This window comes from Dendrobates tinctorius, unplaced genomic scaffold (assembly GCF_039654945.1).
Source record: "Dendrobates tinctorius isolate UK_male_01 unplaced genomic scaffold, ASM3965494v1 ptg000012l, whole genome shotgun sequence".
NCBI classification, from domain to species: Eukaryota; Metazoa; Chordata; class Amphibia; order Anura; family Dendrobatidae; genus Dendrobates; species Dendrobates tinctorius.
The window spans coordinates 590,677-617,698 of record NW_027361680.1 but is presented as its reverse complement, the minus strand read 5'-3'; the positions used below and the strand labels follow the sequence as shown (position 1 = coordinate 617,698).

The window sequence follows — 27,022 nt, the reverse complement described above, 5'->3', positions numbered from 1 at the left end:
CCCCTTTCTTTCTTTAGGCCTATTTAGTTCTCTGGCTGTGATCGAGGGGTCTAGGGCATCGTAGGAACCCCCCACGGCTACTGTTAGTTGTTGTGGATAGGATCAGGGGTCTGCAATCCGATAGCTACCAACCTCTCCGGTTTTCTGGACTTAGCTTGTATTCTTGTTTTTTCCTCCTTCGGTGACTCATTCATAACAGAATCACCAGCCTTAACGCAGATCCTAGGGTACTCAATAGCAGGAAAGAATTGTAAAGAAAAAAAAAAAAGAGTTTGTCAGAATATTTTTTTTTTTTGTGTATATTTTTTCCTCTATGTCTCTGAGGCCGCAGGGGGAATTTTTTTTTCTTTCTCAATGGAGATGAAGCAATTGTCTGATCGTGTGGAGCAGCTCACTGCTGAAGTGCAGGGAATTTCCGCCTATTTTGCTCATTCACATGCTGCTGAACCAAAGATCCCTACTCCTGATGTGTTTTTTGGGGATCGATCTAAATTTTTGAATTTTAAGAATAATTTTAAATTATTTTTTGCCTTTAAGCCTAACTCATCGGGGAGCTCCGCGCAGCAGGTTAAAATTGTCATCTCTTTGCTGTGCGGCGATCCCCAGGATTGGGTGTTTTCTTTGAAACCTGATGATCCTATTCTTACTAATGTGAACACATTTTTTCAAGCCTTGGGGTTGTTGTATGATGAACCTAATGCTATTGATCAGGCTGAAAAGGCCCTGTTGGCATTGAGCCAAGGTCAGGATTCTGCAGAGTTGTACTGTCAAAAATTCCGAAAGTGGGCGGTCCTTACTACCTGGAATGATGGTGCCTTGGCAGCTCTCTTTCGGAAGGGTTTGTCAGAAACCGTAAAAGATACTATGGTGGGATTTCCTGTTCCCTCTGGTCTTGACGATTCTATGTCATTTGCCATTCAGGTTGATCGGCGTTTGCGTGAACGCAAAACCGCACGAGAGATGTTGCCACCTGTTGAACAAATGTCTGAACCTATGCAATGAGATAGAGTTTTGTCTGGGGTGCAGCGTCAGGAGTTCAGAAGGCATAATAAGCTGTGTTTCTTCTGTGGTGATGCCTCGCATATCATTTCTCTCTGCCCTAAACAAGAGAAACATTTTGCACACACATTTGCTGTGGGTGGTGTTCAACCTAAGTTTCTTCTGGCAATTACTCTGATCTGCTCCCTGTCCACATTTTCAGCTAAGGCTTTTGTGGATTCGGGAGCAGCTCTGAACCTGATGGACTTGGATTTTGCTAAATGTTGTGGATTTCCTATGACACCTCTGCGGATGCCTATCCCTTTGAGGGGTATTGATGCTACTCCTTTGGCGAAGAATAAACCTCAGTTTTGGACCCAGGTGGTAATGCGGGTCGCCCCAGACCATCAAGAGAATTGCAGATTTTTGGTGTTGCATAATTTGCATGATACCATTGTTCTGGGGTTTCCCTGGTTGCAAATCCATTACCCAGTTTTGGATAGGAAATCTGTGTCTGTGGTGAGTTGGGGTTGTCGGTGTGCCCTTAGTGATGCTCCTGTTTTCTCCACCTCTCCCCAGTCGCATGATGTTCCTGACTATTTGGCTGATTTTTATGATGTATTTAGTGAGAATGAGTCTGCGTCTTTGCCTCCTCATAGGAGTTATGACTGTGCAATTGAGCTGAGCCCTGGGTGTAAATTTCCCAAGGGTCGACTTTTCAATTTATCTGTACCCGAGCACGAGGCTATGCGATCCTATATTAAGGAGTCATTGGAGAAGGGTCATATTAGACCATCCTCTTCACCCTTAGGTGCTGGTTTTTTTTTCATGGCTAAGAAAGATGGGTCATTAAGGCCTTGTATTGACTATCGTTTCCTCAACAAAATTACTGTTAAATATCAGTATCCGTTACCCCTGATTTCTGATCTATTCTCCAGAGTTAAAGGTGCTTGCTAGTTCACAAAGCTTGACCTCAGGGGGCGTATAATCTTATTCGCATTAAGCATGGGGATGAATGGAAGACGGCGTTTAATACTCCGGAGGGACATTTTGAGTACCTGGTGATGCCTTTTGGGCTCACTAATGCCCCTTCTGTCTTCCAGTGCTTCATGAATGATATTTTCCGAGACTTGGTGGATAAATTTTTGATCATCTATCTGGATGATATTTTGATCTTTTCCAAGGATTGGGACTCTCATGTGGAACATGTTCGGACTGTGTTCTGGATTTTGAGGGAGAATTCCCTGTATGTCAAGGGATCGAAATGCCTTTTTGGTGTACAGAGGATTTCATTTTTGGGATTTATTTTGTCTCCGTCAACTATTGAAATGGACCCGGCCAAGGTACAGGCCATTTATGATTGGGTTCAGCCCACTTCTTTGAAGGCCCTCCAGAAGTTTTTGGGTTTTGCTAATTTTTATCGTAAATTTATAGCTAATTTTTCTGGTATTGCCAATCCATTGACTGATTTCACGAAGAAGGGTGCTGATGTGCTGAATTGGTCTCCGGAGGCTGTTTCTTCTTTTCAGGAGCTGAAGCGAAGGTTCACTTCTGCTCCTGTTTTGCGGCAACCTGATGTCTCACTCCCGATTCAGGTAGAGGTGGACGCTTCTGAGATTGGTGCAGGAGCTGTTTTGTCCCAAAAGGATCCTGTAACATCTAAAATGAATCCCTGTGCTTTCTTTTCCCGAAAGTTCTCCCTATCCGAACGTAACTATGATGTGTGGAATCGGGAACTGTTAGCCATGAAATGGGCATTTGAGGAGTGGAGACATTGCTTGGAGGGAGCTAAACATCAAGTCGTGGTCCTTACTGATCACAAGAATTTGATTTACCTGGAGTCGGCCAAACGCTTGAATCCTAGACAGGCTAGGTGGGCCTTGTTTTTCACACATTTTGATTTTGTGGTCTCTTTTCTTCCGGGCACTAAGAATGTCAAGGCAGATGCCCTCTCTAGGAGTTTCTTTGCTGATTCTCCTGTTGTGACCAAGCCTGCTACCATCTTAGGTGAGGGGGTAGTTCTTTCTGCCATCTCGCCCGATTTGAGACGTGCTCTGGAAGAGTTTCAGGAGGACAAACCTGAGCGTTGTCCCATTGGAAAATTGTATGTTCCTGACCAGTGGAGGAAGAGAGTGATGTCTGAAGTTCATTGCTCTGCATTGGCTGGTCATCCAGGTATTTTTGGTACTAGAGATTTGGTGAGTCGGCCTTTTTGGTGGCCCGCCTTGTCTCATGATGTCAGGAATTTTGTGCAGTCCTGTGGGACTTGCTCTCGGTCTAAACCTTGTTCTCGCTCTAGTGGGTTGTTGATGCCTTTGCCGGTGCCCAGGAGGCCATGGACCCATATTTCAATGGATTTTATCTCTGATATGCCTGTCTCTCAGATAATGACTGTTATTTGGGTGATTTGTGATAGATTCTCTAAGATGGTCCATCTTGTACCACACCCTAAGTTGCCATCTTCCTCAGAGTTGGTGCCCTTGTTTTTGCAACAGGTGGTTCGCTTGCACGGGATTCCTGAGAACATTGTATCTGACAGAGGAGGTCAGTTTGTGTCTAGATTTTGGAGGACTTTCTGTTCCAAGCTGGGAATTCAGTTGTCCTTCTCCTCTGCGTTTCACCCTCAGCCCAATGGGCAGACGGAGAGAACAAACCAGACTTTGGAGTCGTATTTGAGATGTTTTATTTCTGCTGGTCAGGATGATTGGGTTTCATTTTTGCCCTTGGCCGAATTTGCTTTAAATAATAGAGCTAGTTCTGCCACTTTGATGTCACCTTTTTTTGTAACTTTGGGTTTCATCCTCGATTCTCTTCAGGGCAGGTGGAGCCTTCTGCCTGCCCAGGTGTTGACACTGTGGTGGAGAGAATGCACCAGATCTGGGACCAAGTGGTGGATAAGTTGTCTCTCTCCCAGGAAAAGGCCCAGTGGTTTTCCAACCGGCATAGGACCATTGGTCCCCAGTTTAAGGTGGGTGATATGGTTTGGTTGTCATCAAAGAATATCGCTATGAAGGTGGCTTCTCCAAAGTTTAAATCTAGATTTATTGGACCTTATAAGATTTTGGAGATTCTTAATCCAGTCTCTTTTCGATTGGCTCTTCCTGTTACATTTAAGATCCATAACGTGTTTCATAAGTCTCTGTTAATGAGGTTTGTTGAGCCAGTAGTTCCTGTGGTGGCACCTCCTGACCCGGTATTGGTTGAAGGTAATGTGGAATATGAGGTTGAGAAGATACTGGATTCTCGCCTGGCTAGACGGAGACTCCAGTATTTGGTTAAATGGAAGATTTATGGCCAGGAGGATAATTCTTGGGTCCCTGCATCCGATATTCATGCCGAAAGATTGGTTCGTGCCTTTCATCGGGCCCATCCTGATCGCCCTGGTGGCGTGGATGAGGGTTCGGTGACCCCTCCTCAAGGGGGAGGTACTGTTGTGAGTTCATTTTCCCCTTCACCGTCGATGTCTGATGAACTCCCTCTTCTGGTGAAGGAAGGTAGTGAGGCTGATTACCAAACACCTGATCTGGTAGATGATGACTGGGTAACAGGAACTGCTGACGGGATATAAGGCAGCCGACGCCCTTCTGAGTCACTGGTGATTTCTCTGCTGGATTCTCGGAGACCAGTCTGATTCCTGCTTCCCAAAGATAAGTTTTTGCTCTGCTATTGAACTTATTAGTTTTGTTTTATTTACCTTGTTTTTTTGTAGTTCAGCCATCCCCGGTCGGGGGTGTGCTGAGTTCCATTTTTGTCTCTGATCAGTTTGTCTCTTTGCTCTGTCTTCAGAATTTACCTGAGTGCTGATATAGTCATTTTGAAGTCCTAGCGACTTCAGGGCCTGTTTTTCCTATCAGACGGTTGTGACATTTTTTGGTAGGGTTTTTTGCGGATTGCAGACAGCAGCTTTTCTATCCTGTCCTTTTTAGTCAGCTTGGGCCCCATCGTTTAATCAACCTATCTTTCTATCTGTATTAGTGTTTTCATCTTGCTTCACTGTCATTATATGTTGGGGGCTGCCTTTTGCTTTGGGGTCTGCTCTGGGGCAGTTTAGATTTCCCCTTTCTTTCTTTAGGCCTATTTAGTTCTCTGGCTGTGATCAAGGGGTCTAGGGCATCGTAGGAATCCCCCATGGCTACTGTTAGTTGTTGTGGATAGGATCAGGGGTCTGCAATCCGATAGCTACCAACCTCTCCGGTTTTCTGGACTTAGCTTGTATTTTTGTTTTTTCCTCCTTCGGTGACTCATTCATAACAGCCACCTGTGGTGTTCGGCAAGTGAGATGTTAGGCTGACGCTGCAGACAGATCCTCTGGGACAGATGGTGTGGTGCAGCAGTGATGTTATAGCCCTCCACAGGCAGGGCTATCGTCCCAGGGCAGAATAGGTGAAGTGACACTTAGATGGTGTAGCGTCCGGCGCAGGGGATGCAGCAGTGCCAGGCAGGCGGGCGCAGGAAGGAATGGAGGATACCAGGGCATGTAGTTCCAAAGCTTTACTCACAGTCTGTAGTGCCCGCTTCCGTGCCGTGTCCTCCAGGTCAGGGACTCAGTCAACCTCCAGGCAAGATGGAATGCTCCCTTCCGACACTCCGCCAACTTATGTACCTTTTCTGAACGTCTCCTCTATAGCGCCTTTAAGTGTGAAGATCTCCTAGTACTGAGTTACACTGGAGTTCCTCCTATCAGATGTTCCCAAGAACTCTACTTGTACAGCAGACAGCTGTAGCCTGCTTCGGGGACACCTTACTCCTGAGTCCCGGCTCTCTATCCGTGTTGCTGTTTGCCCCCAAGTCTCAGATGGGAGTAGTGCATTTACAGCCCACTACTCCTCCGGTGTCTGCTGCAGAACCATTAGTGTCCATACAACCTCGGGGACCGGGCCCCGGCCTTGCGCTTAGATCTTCTAGGCAGGGTTCTCTCCTAACCCACATCCTCTGTGTTCCCTTTTCTCCTACTTTCCGTACTTGTCTTTCTTTCCTATGGAATCTTGGGCTTCAGTTCAATGTCTTTCTCCTTCTTTCCTTTCCCGTGCCAGCAGACCCGGGTCACTCAGGCCTGCTGCAGCACTCCTTCCTCCATCCCTCTTCCAGGGATCTCCTTCCCTCACTCCTCTCCGAGTGACTTCCTCTCACTCACTCTCCTTCAGACTGACCTCTAAACCTTCCCACTCTTTTATGTATTCCCAACTCCACCCACCTCCCAGCACGTTTAGTGTTCCGAGCAGGGAATCACCAAAGGTGCTCTGCTTCTCTCTAAGCAAGGAGCCGCAATGTGGCTTTGCTGAACTACTCTATTGTGTGGGGTGCGAGTGTTGGAGCATGGTCAGGAGTTCCCACCTTACCTGGATGGTGGGGCACCACACCTTAGGAGAAGGTGCAGTACCTCTGTGGTGACTGAGCCTCAGGGGCACCACATACCCCCCGTTAAACACAGCACGTCCGTGGGCTGCAAGGCAAACAAAGTTGACAATACAGGAACATACAAATTTTTGTAATGCTGTATAAACATTTCTTATACTAAACTTCCCAATGTGAGAGGCACTCATTCTTGCAAACAATTCTTAATTAACTATCTAAAATCCTAAGTCAAAAGTGCAATTTTCCATACAATACTCAATTCAAAGTACTATTGTCTGTTTCTCACTATCACTTCAGTATTCTTCATCAACACATGTCTTTTCATCTTTGGTGCACATTTTCTACTCTCTTTTAACTCTGAGTGACAACCGTAGTACCATTTTCAATTCTTTATTAGTCTCTATCCAAATCTATCATCTCTTTATTAAAACATTCTATATAAAAGCCATTTACTCTCATAAGACACATCATTATCAAATACTTCACATTAAAACGTTTAATTATTCTTGTAAGTGCTGAACACTGCTCCCAGCCGCGATCTCTTGCAGTGTCCTTTGATGAGGTAGACCTTATCTTTGCAAAGTGTCCTATGTAAAACCAAGAGAGGGCACCTAAAGTGGTGCAACTCTTTACAATTACAGTTCTGGACCATTCAGCGTTCATGATCTCTGCAGTTCAATGGAAAGGCTGCCAACAAAACAGGGCAACACTGGAAAAACATGATGCATAAACAAAAATAACTTTAAAGCACAACGGTGCAAATACCCTCCTTGGTAATGAGATTAATGGTTGCTGTTCCCTCCTGGGGTTCTGGAAGCTGCTGATTGTGAGCTGCTACCAGATGTGAGACTTTGGGTATCTTCATCCTGTTGCTGGTTGCTTGACAGTTCTGGTGCTCTGGTGCGTGGCCTAGCACCGAGGGATGCCTCAGCTTGTTGGCGCTGATAGGCGACTACATGGGGACTCGTCAGCCAACGGATCCCGAGGTCACTATCCCAAAGCGACCTGGATTCCTCCAATCCCCGAAGATGCCGAATCGTGCGCGCCTGTTCCAGTCGTACCCTCCTCAGCAGGGACCTCCTCCACCTCTCCATCTCCGACAGACCAGTGCCCCCAGCTGACTCTTCCAACTGCCCCATTTCGAGTTCCCGCAAGCCAGCCTCTGACAACGTGAAGTCGGGGGGCAACCCATTAGGAGGGCAGGGGTATATACCTGATGCCTCCTGGCGGTGTGGTCTCTGCTCCAGTGCAGGTGTAGTGGCAGTGGATGCTGGTTGGTGCGATACCGGGGACTGCGGTGGAGCTAATGGCAGCTACGGATCCACGGGGGTCTCTGTAGGGACCTGCACGGCTGCGTCAGGTCCGGACGGGGTCTCCTCTTCCTCTGCTTCAGCTCCCTGTGCTGTGTACAACTCCTCCGGTAGTAGCGGCAAGGAGGGGACAAGGTACGCTGCCGGTAGCATGGCAGCAGTCGTCGGCTCCACAGGGTCTGCCTGGAAGAGGTCCGGTGCAGCAGTGGTGGATATCAGTGTCGCGGGTACCGCAGGTGTAGACCCATCCTGGGCGCGCTGCAGATTTATTGTGCATAGCGCTTCCTGCCTCAGTTGCAGACAGCGCGTCAGCTGGGCAATTTCGTCCTCCAGCTGCCGGCGGTTCATCTCAGATACTGGGTTGGAGCCTTCAGCCATGGCGCCAAGGAGATTAGCTTCCCCGCGCTCCACAGGCCTCCTCCCGTCTCTCTCCAAAATGGCGTTCTGGCATTCTTCTTCCTGCCTCGGCCCCTTTCCCGCCACTGGCTTCTGCCCCTCCTTCTTGGGGCGGCATCTTCTTCCAGCGCCTCCATACCAAGCCAGTATACGAACCCCTCGGGGGGGTGGGCCATGTCGCTGTCACATAGTAATTCAGGCAGGGGAGGCCCAAGACTTTTGGCGGTCTTTTCCTAGGACCTCCCATCTCGTCACACCCTTCTTCTCCACGCCAACAGCCATTTTTAATGTTCATATTACAGTCTATTAAATTGGGTCTTCTGCACATTCTCAAAAGTTTTAAGTCCAAGGCGCACAGAACTCGATAGCATCGGGTCTCATCATCCTGTTCGTGACGCCAAGTTTGGGTCACCCTCCCAGGGCTGCGGGGTTACTCGGTACCGGGCCGGTATCAGCGGGTGGTGTGTCACAGCAGTGGTGACCCGGTCCGTTGCCCTGGGCGCCCAAGTAATGGCGGGTAATGCTTATGGTGGAATATAGTTAGATGAATAGTTCGTGATGCCACCTGTGGTGTTCAGCAAGTGAGATGTTAGGCCGACGCTGCAGACAGATCCTCTGGGACAGATGGTGTGATGCAGCAGTGATGTTATAGCCCTCTACAGGCAGGGCTGTCGTCCCAGGGCCGAATAGGTGAAGTGACACTTAGATGGTGTAGTGTCCGGCGCAGGGGATGCAGCATTGCCAGGCAGGCGGACGCAGGAAGGAATGGAGGACACCAGGGCATGTAGTTCCAAAGCTTTACTCACAGTCTGTATTGCCCACTTCCATGCTGTGTCCTCCGGGTCAGGGACTCAGTCAACCTCCTGGCAAGATGGAATGCTCCCTTCCGACACTCCGCCAACTTATGTACCTTTTCTGAACGTCTCCTCTATAGCACCTTTAAGTGTGAAGATCTGCTAGTACTGAGTTACACTGGAGTTCCTCCTATCAGATGTTCCCAAGAACTCTACTTGTACGGCAGACAGCTGTAGCCTGCTTCGGGGACTCCTTACTCCTGAGTCCCGGCTCTCTATTCGTGTTGCTGTTGTGCCCCCAAGTCTTAGATGGGAGTAGTGCATTTACAGCCCACTACTCCACCGGTGTCTGCTGCAGAACCATTAGTGTCCATACAACCTCGAGGACCGGGCCCCGGCCTTGCGCTTAGATCTTCTAGGCAGGGTTCTCTCCTAACCCACGTCCTCTGTGTTCCCTTTTCTCCTACGTTCCGTACTTGTCTTTCTTTCCTATGGAAGCTCAGGTTCAGTTCAATGTCTTTCTCCTCTTTCCTTTCCCGTGCCAGCAGACCCGGGTCACTCAGGCCTGCTGCAGCACTCCTTCCTCCATCCCTCTTCCAGGGATCTCCTTCCCTCACTCCTCTCCGAGTGACTTCCTCTCACTCTCCTTCAGACTGACCTCTAATCCTAAACCTTCCCACTCTTTTATGTCTTCTCAACTCCACCCACTTCCCAGCAAGTTTAGTGTTCCGATCAGGGAACCACCAAAGGTGCTCTGCTTCTCTCTAAGCAAGGAGCCGCAATGTGGCTTTGCTGAACTACTCTATTGTGTGGGGTGCGAGTGTTGGAGCGTGGTCAGGAGTTCCCACCTTACCTGGATGGTGGGGCACCACACCTTAGGAAAAGGTGCAGTACCTCTGTGGTGACTGAGCCTCAGGGGCGCCACACCCCCATCTTACCCGGTCGTGAGATACCACACCTCTGGATGAGATGCAGTACCTCTGTAGCGACTGGACCCGCAGGGGCGCCACATACACAATACACTTAGCCACAGAAAGAAAACCTCTCCAAAATAGCATATTTGAAAAAGGAGGAGTGTTCTTTGTTTCATAAAAGTACAAAAAGTCTTTACTGACACAATTAAACAGATAAAAGACAAAACATTTACAGAGTGAAAAATAAGGACACACCACAGTAGTGACGCCCAGTAATATATACATTTCTAGTCCTAATTACAATACATCATTGTTTATACCGGCAAAATGTACCATGTAGATTTTTCGCCATTTTGTGAAACAGTGAATCTAGTGAAATAGTAATCATCCATCTACCATCAGTGGATAACACTCTTTGGTGTATATGAATCAATAGTTTATAGGGGCAAGTTCACATAATCAGACTTTAGAAGAGTCACATATAAGAGTTTCATTCAGAGCCATCATTGTTATACAAAATGGTACAAACATTAGTCATCTAACCAATTGCTTAAAGGCAAATCACACAGACCTTTAACAGCCCCAACGCACATTTCGCTTAATTTAGTATGCCATGCTTTCTCAAGGGGAGGTGTTACAATGCTCCCAAGCAGGACCGTTTGTATCACTGGATTACTCACTGGCTGCGTCAGAACGGCGCATGCACCTGCGGCCAGCCGCGCAACCACCACTTGACCCAGCAAGGCATCCAAGTGCACACGAGCAGGAGCAGGGCAGTTGCCATGACTCCTAGTCGGGTGCCGAGAACGCAGTGTTTACTATTTTACTAGAGGCACTCTTTCACAAAATGGCAAAAAATCTACATGGTACATTTTGCTGGTATAAACAATGATGTATTGTAATTAGGACTAGAAATGTATATATTGCTCTACTGTGTGTCCTTATTTTTCACTTTTTATAAATGTTTTGTCTTTTATCTGTTCAATTGTGTTAAAGATTTTTTGTACTGTTATAAAACAAAAAACACTCCTCTGTTCCTCCTTTTTCAATTATTTTACAAGACTGTATCATACTAGGTAGTAAATCATTACACTTTCTACTGTATTGTAAAGCATTTGTTATTATTTGTTTTTACAGTTTAATGCTGAAGATGACAGAGCCAGCATCTATAAATCTGTGATTATTAACACATCTAAGGAGATAATGTGTTACAGTGATTACCCAATTCCTGAACACTTTCCAAATTACATGCACAACTCTAAAATTATAGAGTATTTCCAAATGTATGCCAAGAAGTTCAACCTTCTGAGTCACATCCAGTTTAAGGTATGTCAATACTGACAGTAAATCAGGTAACATCTGTATTCTGGCAATTACAAGGGATGTTTAATGAGTTATCTACCCCAGCATGTTCTGTCATTGCTAGAGAGATGAGTTCACTGTGCATGTTGAGACACGTCTGAATATGCAACAGACACAACAGAAGTTCAGTCTGTTGAAAGCTCTTGAAATGACAGGACGGCATGTGCAGTACAGTGCGGCTCTACAAAATGAAGGATTTGGAGCTTCATTCCATGATTAAATTCCTTACAAAGGAAGAAAAGAAGCCTAAAGAAATCCATGAAAGGATAATTGCTGTATATGGTGATGATGCACTTTCCTACCACCAATAAAAGTTTTTGGCCAAGCAGTTAAAATAGGGTAGTGAAGCAATTGAAGATGACCCCCATTCAGGGCAACTTGTCAAAATATCTTTAGAGGAAATGTGCTGTAAAGTGGAGGCCATAAATTTGGGTCAAGGTCAGAGATATAACTCATGAATAGGGCATTTTAGATGGCACAGTTTCTTATATCATTCATGATATTTTGATGTCAAAGGTAAGTTCACGGTGGGTGCAATGATCGATGCCAGAAATTTAGCCAAGAGAATTTAGATATGCCAAGAAGAAATGAAGGAGAATTCCACTCTCGAATTATTACGTATGATTAAACATTGGTCCGCTACCGTTATCCTGGGACCAAACAAAAGTCTGAGCAATGGAAGAAGAAGGAGTCCCCAATTCCAAAGAAATTTCGAGTCCAACAGTCAGCTGGAAAGATCATGGTAACAGCTTTTTGGGATACGGAAAGAGTTTCAGTACTAGAATTCATGACACATAAAACAGTAATTACTAGAGACACCTATGCTTCAACAATGAAAGCATTACGTGAGGCATTCAGATGAGAGTTTTCGGCAGGTGTGTTGCTGATACACACAAATCTCTAGCTTACAAATCTTGCAAGTCACAAGCAGCTCCTTTAGCATCAATTACTGCATCATTGAGGCATGGCATGGGGTTTGGTGTCTCTCATTTTCCTCTTGACAATACCCCATAGATTCTCTGTGTGATTAAGGTCAGGAGAGTGTTGGCCAATCAAGCACAGTGATACTGTTGTTTGTAAACCAGGTATTGGTACTTTTGGCAGCGTGGACAGGTGCCAAGTCCTGCTAGAGAATGAAATTTCCAACTCCAAAAAGCTTTTCATCAGAGGAAAGCATGAAGTTCTCTAAAATTTCCTTGTAGATTGCTGCACAGACTTTGGTCTTGATAAAACACAGTGGACCTACACCAGCAGATGACATAGCTCCACAAACCATCACTGATTGTGGATATTTCACAATAGACCTTGGAAATCAAGGTCCCAGAGTCTGGAGGAAGGGTGAAGAGGCAGACAATCCAAGCTGCTTGAGGTCTAGTGTGAATTTTCCACAATCAGTAATGAATTGGGGAGCCATGTCATCTGTTGGTTTAGGTACACTGTTTTTTATCAAGACCAAAGTCAGCTCAGCCGTCTACCCAGAAATTTTAGAGCACTTCATGCTTTACTCTGATGACAAACTTTTGGAGATGGAAATCATTTTCCAAGCTGGTGTTATAAAGTATTCTAAGTTACTGGGATAATGACTTGGGGGTTTTCATTGACTGTAAGCCATAATCATCAACATAAACAGAAATAAACACTTGAAATAGATCACTCTATATGTAATGACTCTATATAATGAGTTTCACTTTTTGTATTGAACAACTGAAATAAATTAACTTTTTGATGACATTCTAATTTTGTGAGATGCACCTGTATATGTTGACTTTTGAATGTATGTGTTTCTTTGTGGTTGATCAAGAAAACAAACTTTTGCTTGTGTAAGCCGGTAATATTGACTTGTAAGTTGACATTTGATATAACATATTGTGCTCTTATCCTTGATGACCAGTGATATTATCTGATATGCTAATTATTAGTGATGAGCGAGCAGGCTCGGTAATGCTCATTACTCACCCAAGTATCTCTGTACTCGCGTTACTCTGCGAGCGCCAAGCATTTCTGGGATTATTCGGTGGGAGCTCGGGTCTCCATCCTAAAAGTTTGACGCTCTTTAGAGTGCCAATAAACATGCAGGCGTTGTAAACTCCCTTGCTCGGATTTTTGAGCCGAAGCTCCCTCTGCTCCCTCTGGTGGTTACTGAGAGTAGTGGAGCTGGCCAGGTGGATGGAGGTTCTCCACCTGATGATGATAATTGGGAATCTGGGATTGCTGGCTGGGAGCATATAATGGAGCTGGCTGCTCTTGAAGGTTGCTGGTGATTTTTCCTCAGTGTGCATTTGGAGCTCTTTTGTCCCCTGCCTTATCTGCATGTTCAGCTAAGTGATTCTTTTGCTAATCCTTTGCATCTAATCTAGTTGTGTCTTTTTTTGCTTTCTGTTTTGCTGCTAGGGTTCAGCGTGCTCCCTGCTGGGGGCAGTGCTGGGCCATGCTTCATATGTTGCAGCTTGTTCAGTCCCCTGTTATGTTAGTATCTTTTTGCTTGCTGCCAGTTTATATCAGAGTGCTGATCTAGCGGGGGGGGTGAGATCGTGTGATCTCAGGTTTTTTGTATATCAGAAGTGTTGGACTTTTTCAAGGTTGTGCATGATTGCAGACAGTATCTTTTCTGTCCTGCCCTGTCTAGACAGCTTGGGCCCCATCGTTTGCTCAATCTGTTCTCTGCCTGTGTTTGTGTCTCATCTTGTCTCACCGACAATATATGTTTGGGGGCTGTCTATTCCTTTGGGGATCTGCTCCGGGGCAGTTTAGATTTCATCTTTCTGTCTGTAGGCTTAGTTAGTCCTCCGGCTGTGACGAAGTGTCTAGGGCATCGTAGGCATGCTCCACGACTACTGCTAGTTGTGCAGATAGGATCAGGGTTCTGCAATCCTCTTAGTTACCAACCTCTCTGGTCTTCTGGTGGCTTAGCCTGTTCCTGCCATCCTCCTCGGAGACCCATTCATAACATGCAGGGATTGTCTGCCACACACTGTAATGCCGCAGCATCTTTGTTGTGGTATTACAGTGATTGGCTGGCCACACAGTGTCATTAGGTCAATATCAGACTTGGCACCGCCCTGCTCGTTACAGTTACATCCAGAATAAGACAGTGTAGGGCGAGCTGCTGCTAAGATAGGGACAGATTTGTGCTTTTATTAGTTAGTGTGGGTATACCATCATAGAATCCACAAATCCACTTAAACCAACAGTCCTTCTAAGGACTAATTACAGGGTATATAGATTGCAGTGCTAGGTAGGCAGGGGAGTGTATGTGGCTATATACATATCAGTGCAAGGCATGCAGGCACTGTATGTGGGTATATAGATATCATGTCATACATCAAGAGGGTCCATTCCATTACTGTCTGCTGCTGCCTAGTAGATATATTGACAGTATATACCTAGACCCAGGTATCAGTGGCCAGGAATAATTTTTTTTGCATCTTAATCCTTATTATTTTATTCCAAAGCAATCCAGGACCTCTTTTTTTTCTCCATTTGCTTGTTGACACTGCAGACTACAGACATATACTTTTCATAGTACAGTGTGAAAATCCATCAATTTTAAACGGGTTAGCCAATCTCAGGCATCACATCTGAGTGCGCAGAAAAATCTGAAATTTTTTGTGGTAATGTAGAACTTTTTTGGAGTGTGTAATACAATTTTTTGACACCATTTTGCTGCCAAAAAAATATTTAGCTATAGGGCAGATATTTTACATTCTGCTTTGTCCGCCACATGGATTGCATATCATTGCGCACAAAATTTTGCCATTTCAGGCCTCCATAAAAAATTTTTTGTTATGTCATAGCCTACTTATTGACACAATTTTACGGGCCAAAAAAAACCAAAAAAAAACCACAGGACAGATATTTGAAAATGGGCTATCTCCGTCAGACGCCTCATCTATCTGTGGGCTACAAATTGTTGAATTTCAGGCCTACAGTAACCTTTTTTTGCTGTGTCTTACACTAGTGTTATAGACTATTTCATAGTAAAGAATAAAAAAATACAGGCCACATATTGAACAGTGTGGTATCTCCGTCAGATGCCTGATCTATCTGTGGGCTACAAATTGTTGCATTTCAGGCCTACATTCACCTTTTTTTGCTGTGTCTTACATTAGTTCTATAGACTATTTTGGGGTATAAAATAAAAAATACAGGTCACGTATTGAACAGTGAGGTATCTTCATCACACCGTCTGACCTATCTGTGGGCTATAAATTGTTGCATTTCAGGCCTCCATTTCACTGTATTTGCTGTCTGTTACCCTAGTTCTATACAATATTTTATAGTAAAAAATAAAAAAATACAGGCCACATATTGAACAGTGTGGTTTCTTCGTCAGACGCCTGATCTATCTGTGGGCTACAAATTGTTGCATTTCAGGCCTCCATTCCACTGTATTTACTGTGTCTTACCATAGTTATTGACACCAGTTTGATAATAAAAATTTAATTTTTACCTACAGTCCAGATATTTTAAACCGTGGTTTTCCCGCACACGGATCACATACAAGTTTGCTCCCAATTCAGCCATTTGCTGTGAACGTGGAAAATATTGTAGTCCATTTAAAATGGGGAAGGTGCGTGGCAAGGGACGGGGAAGTAGATGGGATGGTGAAGGTGCATGCAGAGGCCAAGGCTGTGGGCAAGCTGAAATTGTGCCACAACAAACACCGACATCTCGCATGACCTTCCTGTCCGAATTCATAAGGGACCGCAAAACAGCACTATTGAAACCAGAGCAGTGTTAAATGGTTGTTGGTTGGATAGCGGATAATGCTTCCACTCACTTTTCCACCACCAGCCGCATTTCTTCCACATGGTCAAGTCTGAGTAGCCGTCTGCCTGGACCGCATATTCCTCACCCTGATTCTCCTTCCTCCCGCCATGCCGAGTGACCGGAGACAACTGATCCCACACTTGGACACTTCAAAGAGCTGTTCACTTTTCCATTTATAGATTCCAGACTCTCGCCCAGTCCAATTGAAGCGGGGCAAGATGAGATCGCATGTAGTGATGCCCAAATATTTGAGCAGCCACGTTCACACGGAGGAGACAGTGTGAATGTGTCACAACAGGTGCACGATGATGAGACACAATTGCCAGAAAGTCAGGAGGAGGACCAGGGTGTGGAAGTGGAAGTCGAGGTGGTGGATGATATAGTAACTGACCCAATTGGGTGGGAGGACATGCAGAGCGAGGACATCATCACACAGGGGGAGGGAGGTGTGACACCTCAATAGGCAGGAAGAAGCAGTGTGGTGTCTGAAGACAGAAGGCAGGTAACCATTCCTCATAACACCAACACGACGGAAGATGGCAGTACAACTGTTAGTTCTTCTCGAGTCTGGTTGTTTTTTAAAGATTCTGCTGATAACCCCAAACAGGCCATTTGCACCACCTGCCATGCCTGCATCAGCAGGGGTAGAAAAAATTACCAGCATGATCAGGCACATGGCAGCAAAGCACTTGAATTTGTGGGCCGAACACCAGGCTCCAGGAACAGTGTCTGTGGGTGAAAACACTGCTTCTTCCACTGTTGTGCGTGCAAGCCAATCCCCTGTCCATGTTGCATGCGAAGATCTCTCATGCCCTGCACCTGTCGTTGCCCACACTCAGCTACCACCATCATCAAGCACGTCCGCGTCCTTGTCCCAGTGCAGCCTGCAGTTGTCCATACACCAGTCATTGGAACGCAAGCGTAAATACGCAGCCAACGCCCCACAGGCCACAGTACTAAATTCACACATCAGTTATCTGCTTGCGCTCGAAATGTTGCCTTTTAGGCTTGTGGATACAGAGGCATTCCGCAACCTGATGGAGGCGGCAGTCCCAAGGTTCTTGGTCCCCAGCCGCCAGTATTTTTCCCGATGTGCCGTTCCGGCATTAAACAAGCACGTGTCCCACAACATTACCCATGCCCTAAACAATGCTGTTACTGGGAAAGTCCACCTAACCACAGACACGTAGACAAATGCTTGTGGGCAGGGACACTACATCTTGCTGATGGCACACTGGTTTAATAAAGTGGAAGCCGGGACCCAGATGGACCTTGGGATGGAATATGTCCTCCTGACACTGAGGATTGCGGGCCCTACGTCAATCATGGTCTACAGCTCCTGCAACTCATCCTCTTCAGCCTCCATCTCCAAAATGACCACATCAGTCACAAGCTAGAAGCACTGCCTCAGCCAAGCATCAACAGTCTGTACTGAAGCTAATATGCTTAGATGACAAACCGCACAATGCTGAAGAGTTGTGGACAGCTCTGAAAGAGCAGGCAGATGTGTGGATAACACCGCTGAACCTACAGCCAGACATGGTAGAGTGTAACAATGGCAGGAACATGGTGGGGGCTCTGAGGTGAGCTCACTCACGTACCATGTCTGGCCCATGTGCTTAACCTTGGTGTTCAATGGTTTCTCAAAAGCTGCTTGGAGCTGCCAGATCTGCTTGTGAAAGTATGCCGCCTATGTGCCCAATTTAGAAAGTCAGCTCCAGCTCCCGCTGCCCTTGCTGTACTTCAGCAGCATTTGCAGATTCCAGCTCACTGAATGGTGTGTGATGTCCCCAAGCATTGGAACTCAACACTTCACATGTTGGAAAGGATTTGTGAGCAGAATGTCATGCTACTGTGGCGCCCTGCATCTGTCACCACAAAAGGGTTAATTATGTACTGTTTTGTATGTGTTTTGTGAGCAATGGGAGTTATGCTTTCTCTGCTAGAGACCATAACACACACACAATTTACCTCCCTCCCTCACTTGTCTGAAGCTTAGAGCTTTGCAGACATACCCTAACTGGGAGGGGCAGACTTGTTTTAAGTGTGGAGGAGAAGAACGCTCTTGGGAGCCATGACACATGTGCTCGATCCAGGAGTGAAAGCTAAGAAGCATCAGGGTGTCAGCCCCTAGACCATCCATGCTTCCAGAGCAGGGTGATAAGCTGAGAGACTGTGTGGGATTATACAACCAACAGCATCGCGTTTTCTCCCCGGAAAGAATGCACCAAATTAGGATCAGTGAAGGATAGTGCAAGTGGGAACTAGAGCTTCTCACACATAGGATCCATGCTGCAAGTTGCCAAAGGAAAAATACACAGTGAGTAGAGGCTATATCAGAAGTTTTAGACTCTGGGAAGCCTTGGTCCCTGAAGGGATTAGAATAGCAGAAAGCATACACTGAGTCACAGCAGCAGAGAAAAAGGATAACTCCCATTCTGCAGAGCAGACTGTAACCTGGTGAGAGTACTAATATCTCCCTTGAACTGCACCTGAACTACAGTAAATGATAAAGTGACTTTCCTTGTCTCCTGCTTTGTTACTCCGTGCCTTCTACTTTCCTCACAATCTCTGGGGGTCTGCCCTGGTTGGAGAGGGTTTAACATCTGCACTGCCATCACCATATACTCCCCCAGGGATCATCTGCAGTGCCAGCTATACTACAGTCGAACACTCCAACTGGCGTCACGAATCACTACATAAACTTTATCCCCATTCAACTCTACCCCTTTTACATGACTGCCTGGGACCACGGACCGGGTCACTGACACTGTGACATTTCCCATTGAAGTTAACGGGCCCAGTACCGAGTATCCCACGGCCCCTCGGGCGCGTCACTACTCTAGTGCAGTATAGTGAAACCTCCACCATGGGGTGCTGATGAAGGAAGATAGGTTGCACATACACAGCATAGCAACACTGAGCAGCAGCACAAGCACTACCAAGTGGGGAAAGAGTGGTCAGATGAGCTGAGTCAGAAACAGTCAGGAGCAGAAGTTCCAGAAGTCACAGCAGTACACGTGGTCAGAAAAAAGCCAGGGGATTAGCAACGGTCGGAAGCGGATAAGATAAAGACAAAAGACATAAGCAGGTCTGAATGCAAGCCAAGTCAAAACCAGGGAATTAACAAACTTACAGGGAAACACTAAGTCAGGACGCACAGAGGGAATAAACAGACACGGGGCAAGTCAGGGATCACAGCAGGTCAAATCAGGGTATACCAGAGTCAATCAATCAATCAATCAATCAATCAAATTTATTATCACCAAGTACATATTACATATATACAAGGAATTCTTTGTGGCAAAGAGGCAACATAATATATAACAACAGATACAACAAGTAACATCTAACAAGACAGATACAGTATATAGTCTACACATGACGATTTAATTGTTGAACAGAGAGTGGATAGAAGCTGTTCATATGGCGGTTGGTGCTGCATTTGGGGACTCTGAAGCGACGTCCTGAAGGGAGTAGTTGGAATGAGGAGTGTCCCGGGTGAGAGGGATCGGATGAAATTTTCAATGCGTGGGATCGAATACTCTTATCATAAAGATCCTGGATTTTAGGCAGGGGGGAACCTATAATTCTCTCTGCTGTTCTGAAAGTCCTTTGTAAGCGGAGTTTGTCATGCGCAGTGGCTCCCCCATACCAGACTATCAGAGAGGAACAAATCACAGATCTGATGACAGCATTAAAGAATAAGATCAGCAGATTCTTAGACAAACCATATCTTTTCAGCTGACGCAGGAAGAACATCCTCTGTTGTGCTTTTCTTATAACAGCATCCACGTTTTTCCCCCATGTAAGATCATGAGAGAAGATAACACCAAGGAATTTGGTCTCTGTGACCCTAAGAACCACTTCGTCATGGATGTAGATTGGAAGTATCTCATGTTGATCTTTCCTAAAATCCACAACCATCTCAGCAGTTTTTTTAGTGTTGAGTACAAGATTATTGGCTTTACACCAGTCACATATTCTTTTCACCTCACTCCGATATAAGTCTTCAGCATTTCCCCTGATGAGACCAATCAGTGTCATATCATCGGCAAATTTCAAGATTTTTACTGAGTCTGCTGAAGAGATGCAATCATTCGTATAGAGAGAAAACAGTAACGGGGACAAAACACACCCCTGAGGTGCCCCGATGTTTGTGACCAAGGTGTCCGAAGTGAATGGTCCAACTTTTACACTCTGTATCCTGGCTGTCAGGAAGTTATAAATCCACAAGCATAAGTTGAGAGGGACTCCAAGAGCTACGATTTTCTTATGAAGTAAATTCGGATCAATGGTATTGAACGCTGAGCTAAAGTCCATGAAAAGAATCCGGACATATGAGTGCAGTTCATCTGTATGATCCAAAATGTACTTCAGTGCCAGATTGACAGTGTCGTTTGCCGAACGATTCTCCTTATAGGCAAACTGAAGCAGGTCCCATAGCTTCTGCGTGAATTTTATCAGGTGGGACATCATAATTCTTTCGAAGACTTTCATAGCTACAGATGTGATGTCATCATAGCTTTCATAGCTATGACTTTCATAGCTACAGATGTCAGATACACACGCCGAAGGCAGAACTATATCTCACATCACCTGCAGTATGCAGCGGAGCCAAATAGCAAACCTGAAACCAGACTTGGGCTGAGAAAAGTTAACCCCTGAAATGACCATACCGGGAGCATGGAAAGACAGGACTCAAACCTCGATCTGGATCATGACACAGAAGAGGGCAGTTGTTGACTACCATCATCAACAAGGCCATCAGTATTCAGTTTAGACTCCACACATGAGACCTCAGGAGTGGACATGGATGTCAGACATATGTACCATACTACAAAACTTTGAGGAGTCCAGAAAGATGGCGAGTGGCGTTGATGCCATAACTAGCGTCACCATCCCGCTTCTCTGTCTTCTGAAATGCTCTCTGCTCACAATCAAAGAGGTGGCATTGCAGGCTGAACACGATGAGATGGAGCAAGGAAGCATACAGGGTGATTTCACAGAGCCCAACCTCATGTCATCCTAAAGTGGATTGGTTGACAATGAGGAAGAGGAGGAAGAGGAAGAACAGGAACTACTTTCATGTGATATAGACGTTACTACAAGCACAACAGTCAAACCATCTGTTCAGCATGGATGGCCTGAGGACATGGAGGAGGATAGCATGGTCAGTCATCTTCTTGGTGAGTACATGGAAGTCTTGCCGGTTAGCAGTCTGCCACACATGGCTGACTTTATGTTGTGCTGCCTTTCCCATGACCCTCATATTGTCAAAACTTTGTCTGACAGTCATTACTGGTTGGTAGTATTAATAGAGAACTGTGTGCACTACTAAGGAAGGTGCCGTAGTAGGATCCAGCACCATGAAGTAATAAAAATAAACTAGGCACTCAACTTAAAGATGAATTTTTTTAACTTTTAATGTAGTCAAGGCAAAACTTTTCGGCCGCATTTGGCCTTTATCAATTACTACAGAACAGAAAAAAATAATAAATAATCATTATTAAATTCATAATGAGAACAGCAAAAATAAAGTACATACAGAGATGGGTAATATTGGTCCGAGTCAGATAAATATATCTGACCAACATATAGAGGTCCAAAATACAATGCTCAACTTTGCGTCTCATTACATCAGTTAAAGGAGGAAAGAGGAAGAAACATACCAAACTATACAGGAGTGTCAGGGATTCGTGGGAATCCTGTGGATATTTAGTGAGACATGTTTCTATGGTGGAAAACAGATATAATTTCTATCATATGGTGAATAAGGGACAAAGTCCCTATAGTGGGAGAATAATATGTATGAATGCCTACCGGTATGGTCACTTTCACAAGTGTATGGGGCGCTAAAAGAGGAAAATCCCCAATGGGAAATAAGTAGTGTTGAGCATTCCGATACTGCAAATATCGGGTATCGGCTGATATTCGCTGTATCGGAATTCCGATACCGAGTACCGATATTTTTTCAATATCGGATACCGTAATCGGAAGTCCCCATAATGCAATGAGCCACTGTTGTGGCTGTGATTGGCTGCTGAAATGATGTTATCATGATGCGCGGTCTGTGCCAACATTCGGGGGTCTGTACGGGCCTGCCGGGGGCTTGTGCCGGCTGCCGGGGGTCTGTACGGGCCTGCCGGGGGCTTGTGCCGGCTGCCGGGGGTCTGTACGGGCCTGCCGGGGCTTGTGCCGGCTGCCGGGGGTCTGTACGGACCTGCCGGGGGGTTGGCCGGCTGCCTTTTGTGTTCCAGCGGCCATTTTGTTTGCGTTCCCCCATAGGAATCTATATTGAAGTGATATTACACAATTGTATCCCTCTTATTATAGCTGATATAGAGCGGTGATGGTGAGAAAGAGGTTCAGTGCCAATCCAAAGGAAGAATGGAGATGGAAGAGGTCAATATAACCGGCTCTAAAAGAGAAGGACATAGAATTAGATGCATATAATCAATACATAGAAATGGCAATAAACATTGCCTATGGCCAGTAGAAATGCATAAATGATACATCAGCACATAGTATAAGGGAACATAAATCAGTGGGAATCATAAATGCCAGATCTAAAGTCATTTAACATAATTCAAATTGAACCGTAGTCACATACAAAGGGGTGTGTCCCAGGGATTGAATGAATGATCCCAAATTGTAGTCACTAATTAAGCCTCTCGGGTGTAGGGTACCCAATTTGTGAATCCAGAAGGCTTCACGTTCTTTTATTCTTTTTATGCGATCACCCCCTCGTCTTCGAAGTGGGACCTGTTCAATGACTTGAAAACGGAGTTGAGAGATTTTATGGTTGTGGGTAATGAAATGATGGGGGATTGGTAATAAAAGGTTTTTACTGCGGATGGTGGATTTGTGTTTGGAAATGCGATCTTTGACGGGCTGGGTGGTTTCTCCCACATAGGCTAAACCGCATGGACATTTGATTAGGTAGACTAGAAATGGTGTGTCGCAGGTGAAGTACTTCAGGATTTTGTATTTCTTGCCTGAATGGGGATGATGGATGTTTTCCCCTTTAAGTACGTTGCCACATTGGGTGCAATGTAAGGACGGAAATGTACCACATCTCGGGGTATGAAGGATGAGCTGACTGGAAATAGTAGTGGTCGTGCCTATGTCGGCACGTCCCTAATGTTGGGTGGTCTTTTAAAGCACGGTAGAAAAGATTGTTGGAGTTTGGAAATTTCTGGGTAGGTTTCATGTAAAAAATGCCAATGTTGACGTATGGATCTATGTATCCGATAGGCAAATGGATGATATGAGTGGACGAAAGGGATTCTTTCGCTAGCATTCGTGCGATTAGAGGGCCGTGTCGCCTGTGCTTGCAATAGGACAGACTGGGGTAACCTCTGTTTTAAAACTTGGTATGTAGTTCATTAACCTGCTGTTGACGTAGAATATGGTCTGTTACTATGCGGTTAATTCTATGTGTCTGAGACTTTGGGATGGATTTTTTTACCGATACTGGATGGAAACTTTGATAATGTAATAAGCTATTTCTGTCCGTACTTTTGATATATAGGTCTGTAGTTTGCTTGCCTTCTGTGTCTTCTAGAACTAGGGTATCTTGAAAATTGATTCAATTTCTATCAAAGGACATTGTGAAGGATAGGCCTGGCCAAGAAGAGTTGAGTAACTGGAAGAAAAGAAAGTGATTTGACCGTTCCTTGCCAGATACAGAAGATATCGTCTATGAAGCGTTTCCACATCAAGACATTATCCTGGTATAACTGGCTGGCATAGCTCACAGTACTCTCGTAGTCTGCCATGTAGCAGTTAGCGCTACATTAGAGCCCATAGCGGTCCCACGATTTTGAAGATAGTATCTTTCCTGGAATAGGAAAATCTTTTAGTAAGAACAATAGACAACAGGTCAAGACAGAGATTGGCCTGATCAGGTATCATGCCTGCATGGGATAATAGTTTGTTGACTGACTCAATACCGTGTTGGTGTGGTATGTCACGTAGAAAGTTTTGTCCATTACCACCAAGGCACCACCCTTATCTGATGGTTTGATAATCAGATCAGGGTCCTCTTGTAGTGATTTAAGGGCCTGTAGATCTGAAGCAGACAAGTTGGCAGGGTAGTGTAGAGACCTCGATCAATATCTGAGCAGAGTCAGTGAAAGATTTATTTACAAAGCCTATAAAGGCCTCCAGGTCATGGGAACCCTATGGAGGTCTAAAGTGGCTCTTGTTTTGAGACCCAGACTAGCTGCAGAGAGTAATTTACTGTTCATATTAGAGTTAGGCATAGGAGTATCAAACGGGGGAGACTGAGAAAAGTAAACTTTAAGTCTCAGACGGCGAAAGAAACATTGGAGATCCATCTCCATGTTGAACGTATTGAAATTATAAGCAGGGGAGAAGGAAAGACCCTTCTGTAAAACGTTATATTCAGATATCCCTGTGACGAGCATCAGCTTACGCTGAGTCATTTTCCTTTTGAATGATTGGACCCTCTGGGCCGTGGCACCCACCCACCTAGGGCGAGCTGACCTTGTGAGAATCCACCCCCTATACAGGGAGTGTCAGGGGCAAGACCAAGGGGGTGAGCCACCACAGCAGCTGGACCAGACGGCCGGATCAGGGAAACAAGACAAGCCGAGACAAGACGTTAGTTCAAGGAAACTTCATTAAGGAACACTTCAGAGTATAACAGGTGCAAAACGTGAACACACAGAGTACATAGAGCAAGGTGCGTGCAAGAGCATGCCGAGGTCCAAAGCATGGTACGTGCAGATGGTAGACAGAGGCACGAGGACATTGGACTCCGGACAGCAGGCAACGATCAACCGGGACATTAGGTTCTGTAGCTCTGAAGGTGATCGGCTGGTTCCGGACATCCGGTAAGCAAACCAGGGTTTCATGCAAGGAGACAAGACAAAGTTAGAAACAGGATGCGTGTCAACGAACATGCCCCGGTCAGGTTCACAGGACGGAGGCCTGCGCATGCCAAGGGGCATGCCAGGGACAGGTACAGGGACGGTGGCCTGCGCGTGCGAAGAGACACGCCAGGGACCAAGATAGGGTACGGTGGCATCGGAATCCGGGGTGCTGGCATCGACCGACAGGGTCCAGGAATCAGACTGCGGAAATCAGCTCCGGACATCAGGCCGCAGTCATCTAGGTCCGGACCTCTGACAGCGGTCGGCAGGTTACGGAATCTGGCAGGCAAGACAGGGTTCAGAGCAGAGCAAAGTAAGCAAAAGACTTTGTGCAAGAGTAGCACGAAAAGGCACAGTGCGAAAACCAGCGTGCGCGCAAGGGAGCACGGAAACCACGACTGGGGCACCTGCAGACAGTACCGACGGTGGCATAAGCAGGTGGGCACGACTTAGAGGCGGCACAGCTGCGGCTCACACAGCCAGTAACCACTATAGCACTGGACGGCGGGCACGGCTGAGGCACACAGGCGAGCACGACTAGAGGCGGCACGGCTGAGGCACAACAGGCAGGCACAGGGCGACCAGGCGCGTGCACGAGGGCACGGAGCCACAAGGCAGGGCTAGGCAAAGGTACAGGACAGAGACGCATGTGAAACAGCATGGCAAAGCCTAGTACGAAAAGTGCAAGGGGGCACGGAACATCAGAGACAAGGCATAGGGTAAGAGGCAGAGTCCTGCGCATGCAGAGGGCATGCCAAGGGCAAAGTACAAGACGAGGTCTGCGCGTGTGGAGAGACACGCCAGGGACAGAGTCTAGCAGCGGAGCATAGGTCGAAGCCCAGTGCCGGGCCAAGGGAGAGCCTTGGGACTAGACAGAGTACAGAGCGGAGGCCTGCACGTGTAGAGAGGCATGCTAGGGACAGGGTACAGAATGGAGGCCTGCACGTGTAGAGAGACACGTCAGGGACAGAGTACAGAACGGTGACCTGCACGTGTAGAGACACGTCAGGGACAGGGTACAGAGCGGAGGCCTGCACGTGTAGAGAGACACGTCAGGGACAGGGTACAGAACTTTGCATAATAAGGAAGCATAGCGAGGACAAACAAAGCACGAAGGACAACACGAGACAAAGCACGAGACAAGAGACGGAATACGAGCACGGAGCGTGTGCAGAGACGCACGACAGAGCAAAGTGCAAGGGCACAGAATACAGGGAGCAACCCAGCAGACCAAGCAGCCATGCAGGGAAGCAACACACTACTCAGGCCCTGAGCATTGGAAGGGGCGGTCTGATATAGGGCATAGCACCTCCACTTCCGGGTCAGGACCAGGGAAGAACTTCCAGTTCATTCCTCCAGGATCACAGGGAGCAGTCACATGATCAGGATTCCAGACATGCAGAGATGATAGCAGAACCAGTGCTGAAACCTAGGCAGGTCACATGATTAGAGTTCCAGACATGCAGAGATGAATGCAGAACCAGCCTCTGCTGGAACATAGGAAGGACACATGATCAGGGTTTCTAGACATGACGAGACGATCACAGAAGGCAGAGCAGAAACGCAGGCATCCCGCAGCTCAACAGTCATGAGGTGAGTGTGCTTTGCTCTAGGGAACATGCAGGATAGCAGACATGAGATGCGCGTGCACACCGCTCCAGGGGTCATGAGGCAAAACAGACATGGCTGACATGACAGACATGGCGAGCATGACGATCCCTAGCTTCTTTGAGGAAATATTGACCACAAGTGGCCAGGTACCTGTGAGCGTGTTGTGCGGGGTTGATCGTGAGTCCCTCCTGTGGCCATGGCCTCGTCTAGTTCTTTTCTTGTTTGTGGTCTCCTCCATTGACCTAAAAAACGGCTGGTGGGTGGAGGATCTCTCCTCTCCTCTTCCAAGCCAGAGGTAGACAGTTCTGTCGAGGACCGAACCCCAGATCTTTGATGAAGACGTCTGGTGGTAGGCTTGTCTCGCCATTTATACACGCGGTCCAGTTGGTAATCCTCTGCGTCCCGTGCAAACTTATTTCTCTTTTTGTTCTCAGTGTCCCTTCTGTGTTGATCTATGTTGTTCTGGATCTGAGTTTTGAGTTGACCCTGTTCCTCTGCAGTACTTGCTGAGGCAAGTTGGGTCTCAATACTCTTGATTCGCTCTGAACTTGTTTCAGTCGCTTTATGTAGGTGCTCTATAGTAAGAGTAATGAGATCAAAGGGACATTCAGTATTTTTTCAAATTTAGAACA

At 46.3% G+C, this 27,022-nt stretch overlaps 1 protein-coding gene across 6 annotated transcripts in view; it reads left to right on the top strand.

Moving 5' to 3' along the window:
* The window catches only part of LOC141065779 (flavin-containing monooxygenase 5-like), an 816,973-nt gene that overhangs the window by 399,902 nt on the left and 390,049 nt on the right, over positions 1-27,022 (top strand). For all 6 annotated transcript variants that reach the window (XM_073557933.1, XM_073557934.1, XM_073557936.1 and 3 more), the window contains one exon: positions 10,885-11,073. In XM_073557933.1, coding sequence (XP_073414034.1) covers positions 10,885-11,073 — 189 coding nt within the window. The remainder of the gene's footprint in view (positions 1-10,884; positions 11,074-27,022) is intronic.